The sequence below is a fragment of the Symphalangus syndactylus genome, chromosome 19 (genome assembly GCF_028878055.3).
Source record: "Symphalangus syndactylus isolate Jambi chromosome 19, NHGRI_mSymSyn1-v2.1_pri, whole genome shotgun sequence".
Classification (NCBI taxonomy): domain Eukaryota; kingdom Metazoa; phylum Chordata; class Mammalia; order Primates; family Hylobatidae; genus Symphalangus; species Symphalangus syndactylus.
Window position 1 is genome coordinate 9,159,583 of NC_072434.2, and position 9,497 is coordinate 9,169,079.

At 53.7% G+C, this 9,497-nt stretch overlaps 1 protein-coding gene across 1 annotated transcript; it reads left to right on the top strand.

The window, feature by feature from the left end:
* Positions 1-556: 556 nt before the first annotated feature.
* On the top strand, positions 557-8,887 carry DMRTB1 (DMRT like family B with proline rich C-terminal 1). The gene is made up of 4 exons (XM_055234026.2): positions 557-1,434; positions 2,881-3,053; positions 6,039-6,237; positions 7,996-8,887. The coding sequence occupies exons 1-4, from the start codon at positions 660-662 to the stop codon at positions 8,061-8,063; spliced, it is 1,215 nt and encodes a 404-aa protein (XP_055090001.1). The 5' UTR covers positions 557-659; the 3' UTR covers positions 8,064-8,887.
* Positions 8,888-9,497: the final 610 nt, after the last annotated feature.

The following is a 9,497-nucleotide window of genomic DNA, read 5'->3' on the forward strand; positions in this document are numbered from 1 at the left end:
TAATTTTTTAGAAACAGGAGTCTCGCTATGTTGCTCAGGTTGGTCTCCAACTACTGGGCTCAAGTGATCCTCACGAGTAGCTAGGGCTACAGGCACAGGACACTATGCCAGGCTTAGTGCTACGATATTCTATTTTACTTTAAAATATCTTAAGTATGCTCACCTTGGAAGGCATCAGCATCAGCAATGTGCCATCTTCTAGAAATGCATTCCTACACCAAGACTCTCAAGAAACGGGAATCACCGTAAGGGCATACCCTTGAGCAACCATCACACTGCACTGAACTCTTGAGAATATTCTGGAATATCCTGGAAGCATCTCTGCAGGCCAGAGAAGTGAACTGCCACAGAAGCAGCAGCTTTGGGGAGAAGAAATACAGTTTGCCTCTTACAGTGCTTTTCTACACTGAGAGCTACATTCCTCCCGAGTTTTAAATCTGTGGACCGTTGAATATCACTCCGCCTTTCCTAAAGTTACAAATACCTTCCGTCGGTGGCGGGAACAGAGTTTGCAAAATTACATGCCTAAGACTTCAGATAAGCTAAATGACATACATGCAATAGCATCCCATGAAGAATTTATTCAACCCAATCCATTGCATTTCATTACCCAAAGCACAGAAACTCTCCAAACTGTGCACCTCCCAAAAGGAGGGAAAATGCAAGGTTCTTGCTGCAGTTCCCGGGACACACTGCGAGCCGCTTTGTTACAAGTGTATCCAATGTCCCCAGAACGAGGGACTTGTGGGGCGCGGCTCATCCCAGCGCCACTTGCTCTGCAGCTCCCAGAGGTGGTGGTTGTGCTACGAAGGCTGACCCTGCCAATGGCCGACAAAATGGTGCGCACCCCCAAGTGCTCGAGATGCAGGAACCATGGCTTCCTGGTGCCCGTCAAGGGCCATGCGGGCAAGTGCCGCTGGAAGCAGTGCCTCTGCGAGAAGTGCTACCTGATCTCCGAGCGCCAGAAGATCATGGCCGCGCAGAAGGTGCTCAAGACGCAGGCCGCCGAGGAGCAGCAGGAGGTGGCCCTGTGTGCGCAGGGGCCTGAGCAGGCCTCCGGGGCCAGGGCCGGGGCCGCGGCCGCCACCGCCCCCGCCCCCGTCCCCGTCCCCGTCCCCGTCCCCGTCCCGGGCGCTAGCCTCCGTCCGCTGCCCCCGGGGACCCCCTCCGGAGACGCCGAGCCGGGACCCGAGGGCCGCGAGGCCGCCTACTTCTTCGAGCGGCCCCCGCGGGGCCGGAACCCCGGCCCGAGCACCCTCCAGCCGGTTCTGGGCGGCCGCGGCCACGTGGAACCCAGCGAGCGAGCCGCCGTGGCGATGCCCAGCCTTGCGGGACCTGCTTTTGGGGCGGAGGCCGCAGGCAGTGGCTACCCCGGCCCCCTAGACCTGCGCAGGCAGCTGCAGCCCGTGCCCGGCCCACTGTTCACCGACTTTGGTAAGTCGTAGCCTTGGTCCCGCGGTCGACTCCCCGAGCTGGCAGGCCAGGCCAGCTCAGATGGGGAGCTGGCATAGGGGTTCGGGGTGGAGAGAATGCTTTCCACGGGTAACGGACCTTCTGCTTTGAGAAACCCTTCTTCGAACAGGGATTTGGATTGGGTACCTTTTCGCAAAAAGGAAATAAGAGAAACAGAAGGGAATGGGCGGTTCAGAGGGCTTTTAACATTTAGCTGTAGTTTGTGCCATTCCGGCATGTAAGAACAAAATGGCGTCCAGTCGACTTAGCAGTTGCTTCCTCCTCCGGGGGGCAGACCTCGAGGAGCGCAGTCCTACTGCGCTTGCGCACCTCTTCCCGCCATTTCCTTGGGCTGGAGGCTCCTCCTCCAGAATAACAGAATTTTCCTGCCGGCATGTTAGCGCAAGGACGCACTCTTCCCTCCCGGTTCGCGGTCGGGAGGCTCCTCCCCTCAGCACGGCCCTGGCCCAGTGCGCCTGCGCACCTCTTCCCACTGTTTCCCCACGTGCAGGTGAGCGGAGCCTGCTTCTTTACTCCACACAAGAGAACAACTGGTCTGTGAAGATGTTGCCTTTCTTTTCTCCCCTCACCTTGTACATAAATTGCATTGTTCCCTGTGTCTTGGAGCTTTTGGTATTGTAGTTTCAAGTCACATGTACATTTGAAGCTTTAAAAGCCCCGGGGTTTGGTGCGGACGCGTTTTCCTGGTGTCTCCCCCGTGGTGGTGTGGTGGGGCGGACTCAGGCCGAGGCGGGGGCCCGGCCCACGCTGGAGAAGCTCCTGCTCTCTGCGCCAGGGCACTAGTCCGGAGGCTCCCGCAGGCTCGTCCAGCCCTCCTGACTTTACAGGAAAATCTAGGTCCCCAGGGAACGTCCCATCTGACAGGGTCACAGGCCTGAAACCGCATTTCTAGGAGAAGCCGCCTTTCTTTTTTCCATCTCAACAGACAAGCAGGGCGGAGCTGAACCATGAGCCAGGCATTCGTGATGGAGGACGCGGGTCATATTTCTTGCCCTCAAGGACCTTGTCCTTGTGGAAGGGACAGGGTTGATAGAAGAGACACACAAATCGGTGTCCAGGGCTCGAGCCATGGCCGGGTTCACTGTGACCCGGAGGAGGAGGAGGAGCTCGGCACCGAGGACTCGCAGAGGCAGAGTGCGGGCGGACAGTGTGTGGGGCAGCGGGGACGTCTGGAGGCGGCCCCGGCCCACAGCGGGCTTGATGGCCGTGCTGAGGACTCTCCAAGAGCAGTGGGGCTGGCTGGAGGGTGCAGATGCAGTGAGGGCCCAGCGGAAGGAAGGGCGGGTTGGGCTTTCTCTGATTGGTCGGCCGCGCTGATGACCCCGCCGCCCTGGGCCGTCCTGCGCCGCCGTGCGGATGCTTTTCCCAGCGGTGTCTAACACTTCCCTCCTTGCTTGCGTTCTTCAGGGCGCCCTCTGAGCATCAACCCGGACCGTGCACTGGGTCCTGAGTACCCTGGCGGCTCCAGCGTGCACCCCTACTGCCCGTTCCCGCTGGGCTACCTGGACGCCCCTCCTGGCGTCCCCCTGCAGCAGGGCTTCCGGCATGTGTCCCGCAGCCAGTACCAAGGCGGAGGCTTGGTGAGTCCCACCCCTCATTTCTTGCCAGCTTCCTCCTCCCAGCTGCCCCTGCTGCCTTGATGGATCCTTAGTCCCAGGAAGCCAGCTGTCATAAACTGTGCCCACTCCATGCCAGCCCCCGAGTGCTGGTGGAGGGCTAGGCACTGCCCAGGCACAGTGTGTGTGTCTCTGGGAGCACACGTGTGGACCAGTCTGCACCACTCGGCTTGGGCTATGGCCTGTGCTTTTCAGGGCAGTGGGCTGAAAGGCTCTGAGCGTTCAGGGTGACCCCTTCCTTGACTGATGCTGATGCTAGAAGGGCCCTTCATTTTGCTGGACTCCAGAAAGGGAATATCACCTTCCTGGGACCACAAAATTTAAGGCAGAGCCAGAACCATAGGAAGGCTCCTTGCCCACAGGTATAGCACACTTGAGACTGCAGAGGGCTTTCAGGAGGAGGTGGCATTTGAGCTGAGTCATGAAAAATATGGAAACCTTCTCCCAAACACTTGACACCGTAGGAAATACCTGTTGAAAGAATGAAATTTAATCCTTTTATAAGATTAATAAAGGTCAACCGTTAGCTGTTATTCTCTGTAAGCTGGGAATTTTGAGACCGAGTATGTAAAGTCAGGTCACCCCTGTGGTGTGTACTACGAGGCAGGTGTGATTGAGTTTTATGGCCTTGGTTACCAGCTCCTTCCAGACTAGGATGGCTAAAAGCCCTCTCTCTCCTTAATGAAACTCATTAGCCGCGCAGTGTGGAGCCAGTCCAATGGGGCTCGAGCTTCACCCGGGCAGGTTGAGCACACAGGTCACTGGGTCCTCACTCCTGCTTCAGCCTGGCAGCAGCAGCTTCTCTTCCACTTATCTTAGATGTTGTAAAATCGTGCTTAAAAATCATTTTCCACTGATTCAAGGGAAGAAAGTTTGAAAGCCACTGGCCTTGATAATTCCAGGGTGTCTATTGAACCTTCAAGGCAGGTGTTATACCCCATTGTAGCATCGAGAAAAAAAAGGCTCAGAGAAGTTAAGTTTTTGGCCAGGGTCACAAAACTGGTGAGAGAGAGACTGGGATTCCAGTTACACAGCTGGTTGGTGACAGAGCCGGGTCATGCACCTCAGTCGCCCTGACTCTGGAGCCCAGGTGCTTTCCACTGCCCTTCCCTCTCTCCCACAGAGGTAGAACACACATGGCCCTTGACTCACACCAGCACTGCAGCCTGCCTGACATCTGTGGGCACTGCCCAGGGAGAGCCAGGCATCTCCAGCCTCCACACAAAGAGAGAGGCTCTGGCCAAGTAGAGCACGCTCCGTCTGCTCACGCAGAAGCCTGGAGCCTGGCGTCCAGGGCAGGGCTCTGATTGACAGGCCTGCCAGACGGCCTTTGTTAAGAGTGTGATTTCAGTCGGTTTATCTGGGCCCGAGCTGCCACCACAGGCCCCAGGCAGGAGCTGTGATCCAGGGAGATGCTTGGCGGAGCAGCTTGGAATTAAAGCACTAATAATCCCCCTTCCACCCTCTCACGTGTGGAGAATCAGGCATTGATTTGTGAGCTGTTTCAAACCCAAGAGCCCCTGAATCACTTTCATCCTTGTCCTGCTGTCCCCTGCCAAGGCTTGGAGGTGCTCTCCAGACCAGTTTCCTCCTTCCTGTTCCTGTCCCTGCCCACCTGCTGCTGCTTGGCTTCCCCTGCTCTCCTGTTCACAGGACAGCACTGGCCCTGGAGGTGGGCAGACCTAGGGTCCAATTCTGCCTCCCCTGTCGTGTCCCAGCCATGTGACCCGTGGCAGTTATCTGACCTCTGAGGACCTCACTCGGGTCTTGGTCTGTAAAATGGGGGTGGGAGGACCTATCTGTTAGGGCTCCTGAGAATACATAAGGCGATGCATGTAAAATACCTAGCACAGGGTCTGGCACATAGTAGGTAGTTAAAAGTGGGATTTCTTCCCTTCCTGGTGGTTGAATGAAGTTAGGAAGTGCTGGGTTAATCTAAGGAGATTTTTGCAGACTCTTCCAAGCCTTTAATATGCTCATGTGTGACCCACTAATGTGGGGAGCAGTATATGGGGTTTCTCAAACTCACTTAACAAAGAACACTTTTAAGAGTACTAAAAAATACTTCGTATGACACCAGGACTCCATGAAACTCAGCTCAGGAAGTGTTGCTCTGAAGCATCTGGATAGAGAAGTGAACGACAGGAACTACATCCAAAACTCAGTATTATTTCTTACGACATTTGTGTGTTTCTCAGTTAAGCTCTGAGCTGTGTAGTCATCCCCCCTCCAGATCCTGTGATGGGGCCCTGTGCTGTGGTAAGGGGTTGGATTCCATCCCTTGAAGAAGGGACAGAAGCAGCAAAATGTTCATCAGTGAGGCCACTTGTCTGAAGTCACCCAGTGTATCTTGCCTCAGAAACAGCTGCGCTACACCCACGTTGCCAGCCTCTTCTCCCAAAGGCCCCGCTGGCACTTGAGTTTAAGTCACCACATGTGCCAGACGGGGTCCTGTGGGGTTGGGATGCATTCAGACCCTTCCCCAGTGCAGAGCAGCACTGGACAGAGGTCAGCTGAGTGGGCTATGGAGTCAGCCAACTTGGGATCCAGTTCTGCCCCTTAACCACAAAGCAGCTCTGGGGCCCTGGGCCTGTAGCTTCATCTCACTGAACCTGTTTTTCATAATTACAGCAAGAATAGTAATAGAATCCACCGCCTAGGATTGTGAGCACCCAAGCACAATCGCCCTGGCATATACAGAAGGGCTGTGTCACTGTGACCATTCAGCTGTTCCCATGCTTATCTGAGGTTGCCTGTGTTCCTTCTTGCCTTCAATAATTTGACAGGTGTTTGCTGAATGCCCCCTTCCAAGTGCCCTGTGCCTGTGTGTTTGGGGCCATGCATCTACCCCATCAGGAGCCCCCCACTTCAGGGGTGAGAGCTATGTTTGGTCAGCCCATCTGGCTAACTCTCTTTCCTTTCCGCCTCTCTGCTGTGTGTGCTGTGCAGGCGTCAGGACCAGGGGGAGACTTCCAGCCAAGCTACTACCTGCCGCCACTGCCGCCCTTTCCACCACTTCCACCGCAGCCCCAGTTCCTCCCGCCAGGCTACCTCTCTGCGCTCCACTTCCTCCCTCCGCCACCGCCACCACCACCTCCGTCATCTTTCTCACTGACCGTCCTGTTTGATACTGACAAGGAGAACACTGGTGAGTGAGCTCCAGTCTTCCAGCTTCCGCGAGAGCCAGGGAGACTTTCTGGAGGAAGAGGTACCTAATCTGAAGAAAGGTTAGGTGTGGAGAGAAGGGACATGGAATTTAAAGGGTGCTGAGCCCTAGGATGAGCTCCTTTTTACACCCCTCCTCCAGTCCCCATAAGCACACATCTAAGGGAGGTGGGAATGGGATTCCAGGTGAGGAAACCAGGGCCTCCAGCAGTTCTCGTGGGTGTAAATGGCAGAGCTGGGATTTGAACAGAGTTCTCAGTCTAGCTTCCAGTCCAGTGCCTGTTCACTCACCTTATTGGCTCCGTGGGCAGTGCTGTGGAGGACAGCAGGCATGTGGTGCGTTTGGAAGACCAGAGGTGCCAGGCATCTCTAGCTGGGGTAGGGGAGCAGATGCACAGCCTGGAGCAGCAGCAGGAGCCCATGTGGTGGGGCTGTGCCTCTGCCCCAGGCCACTCTGAGGGAACCAGACCAGGAGCTAGAGATTCTGTCCTTCACAAGCTCTGCCACTGGGGCACTGGATGATCCTGGGCACTGAGGCTTTTCAACTATAAAAGGGGCCCCCTTACTAGGTTACTGTGAGGGTCGAGGAAACTTTTGGATGTGAAAATGTTTTGGGTTTTCTTTTGAGGGCCCTTGCAGCTTTAAAGCTTCTAGGACATTTTTCCTTTCAGTCTTCCCCTGGGGCTCCTATGATTTGGAAAGAACTGACAAACTCAACTAGGCCTTTAAAATGACTGTCAGACCGTCTTACGAGCTAGGGGAGTCTGGTGGCATCACCATTTTACTCAAGAGGAAACTGAGGCCTGTTGCACACTTCCTGTGTGTGCAGTGCCTAGATTCAGTAGCTGGAGAGTTGGTGTCATGTGGCTGAAAGCCACTGGCCCCAGTGCTGAGTGGCCTGGGTGTGAGTCCTGGCTCCAGCACTTGCCCGGCTGTGTAACTTGAGCAAGCTCATTCACTCTTTGGTGCTCCAGTTTCATCATGTGCAAAAGGAGACTAATAATGGTCCCTACCTCATGAGGATTCTGAGGATTAAACAGAACCTGAAGTGATGAAGGTATTGGTGAAGGTGGCCTATCACTGTCTGTTTCACTTAGTGCCCATGCTGTCATTGCAAGGTGGATATGTCTCGTTTTACAGAAGGGGAAGCTGAGGTTCAGAGCTGTGGAGTATCTTGCTAATTCCTCACAGCTTGTGAGGAGCAGAGCAAGAGCTGGAACTTGAATCGGAATCACATGGCCAAGGCTAGGATTCCAGGCTTCCTGGCGCCTAACAAGTTAAAGAAAATTCATTCTCCCCTAGGGCTGGGAATGATGAGAAAGGCTTATGGAAAATCTATATCTGGGCTGGGCCCAGTGGCTCACACCTGTAATCCCAGCACTTTGGGGAGGGTGAGGTGGGTGGATCACCTGAGGTCAGGAGTTCAAGACCAGCCTGGCCAACATGGGGCAACCCCATCTCTACTAAAAATATAAAAATTAACTGGGCATGTTGGCAGGTTCCTGTAATCCCAGCTACTCAGGAGGCCGAGGCAGGAGAATCGCTTGAACCTGGGAGGTGGAGGTTGCAGTGAGCCGAGATTACACCACTGCACTCCAGCCTGGGCCACAGAGCGAGACTCTGTCTCAAAAAAATTAAAATAAAATAAAATAAAATAAGAAAAAAGAAAATCTTCATCTGCAAATAGGTAGTTGTAATTTTCCCTCTTTCTAAATCCAGCTACCTTCTTTGTCCTTCATAGATGACCAAGATGCAGAGGTACCATTGGGTGAGCCCAGCCAGCCATCGTCTCAGGAGCAGTCCGACTAGGCCCCAGGCCCGCCCTCCTGGCCAGCAGAGTGGGGCACTGGGGGCAACAGCAACAGTTTTCTTGTCTTCATTCAGTGATGTGTAGGGAGGAAGGAGGTTGATAGCATAGATGGCAACTGATTCCCAGTTTAAGATAGGAGGAAGGAGGGCGATTTCTAAGTTCAGTCCTGCACTGTGCAGTTGAAGAAGTGTGTGGAGGAAGCTATTACCAGGAGAGGGCCAGGGCTCTGAGGAGTGGGTGCTGGGAGAAGCTCCCATTTAGGAATGAATTTAACTGTCCTTGGGTTACACTACCATTTATTGGAACAAGCCCCAGAGGCAGTATTTGATTTCCTCAGGCCCCACTCCAGGACAGGAGGCACCATGTATTTCAGCCTTCTGCTGCCTTTGCCTGGTCCTCCAGGGTGCTGGGGGCACCACAGACATCCAGATTCCAGTTCATCCAGGTGGCTAGAGCCAGCAGCCAGGACCAGGGTCGTTGACAGCAGGTTCTGCAGCGTCCTGCCTTGCTGCTCTGTCCCCCACATCTTCCTGGCCACAGCACCTTACCCCTCCTCTAAGGGGTTTTACTAGCAAGCATCCTGGCTGCTGGGGCTACTTCATTCCCCCTCCATAAAGTTTCAGCCATTATGGGCACTGGTTTTAAAAAATTTATTAGTTTGACTATTTGATGTTTTTATAGTGATTGCCAACTTTAAAAAGTAGGCTGTTCATAAGCACTGATGCAGTCCCTAGGGAATAGAATGGTGCTTCTGATAGCCTGTGACATGAACAGTTTCTTCTGTGAGGACAGTTGGCTATTGAAATAAAATGAGCAATGAAAATCCTTGTGGAGGGCTTATTCTCCCTTTGATCCTGGTGGAAGGTAGGGTTGGCAAGAGCCTGGGTTGGGGAGATTGGGGGCCTTGGTTTGTGGCCTGTGGCTGGCCTTGACTGCACTTGCTTAGTTCCTGTTCTTAGTTCCTGCCCTCCCTGTTCTACGTCCCCTTTCTTTATCAAGTGAGGGGATTGGGCCAGGCTAGTAGACTTCTTTATTTTTACTGTTGTTCTTTTAAGCAATGGAGACCTTTTAAGGAAGTCTGATGTAGACACACAAAATGTAAAGATGTCTTAGTTTCCTTCTTCTAGCTCCTTCCATAGTCCCTGCATAGGAACATGCATTTAAAAAAACAGAACTTGAACCAATTCTGTTTTAGGGTCCTCGGCTTCTTCCGTTGGTTGCATTTATACCTTCATTTAGAAAACATCCTGTGTCTATACTAGATTCAGAACCTGACAGTTCCCAGCTCTGCCTATGAGGAACATGGCATCTAGTGGGAGAGACAGAGAGTCTTAGGGGATTCATACTAGAACAGAGAGGTAGGGAGGCTGTGGGAGTGGTCAGAGAAAGCCTTCTGCAGGAGTCAGGGCTTCAACCACATCGTAAGGGGCAAT

What these genes read in the sequence shown, in the direction of transcription:
- DMRTB1 (XM_055234026.2), top strand. Translation starts at nt 660, where the DNA reads ATGCAAGGTTCTTGCTGCAGTTCCCGGGACACACTGCGAGCCGCTTTG. An exon ending in CCCACTGTTCACCGACTTTG is followed by an intron (nt 1,435 to 2,880) that starts GTAAGTCGTAGC and finishes TGCGTTCTTCAG; the next exon opens with GGCGCCCTCTGAGCATCAAC. An exon ending in TACTGACAAGGAGAACACTG is followed by an intron (nt 6,238 to 7,995) that starts GTGAGTGAGCTC and finishes TGTCCTTCATAG; the next exon opens with ATGACCAAGATGCAGAGGTA.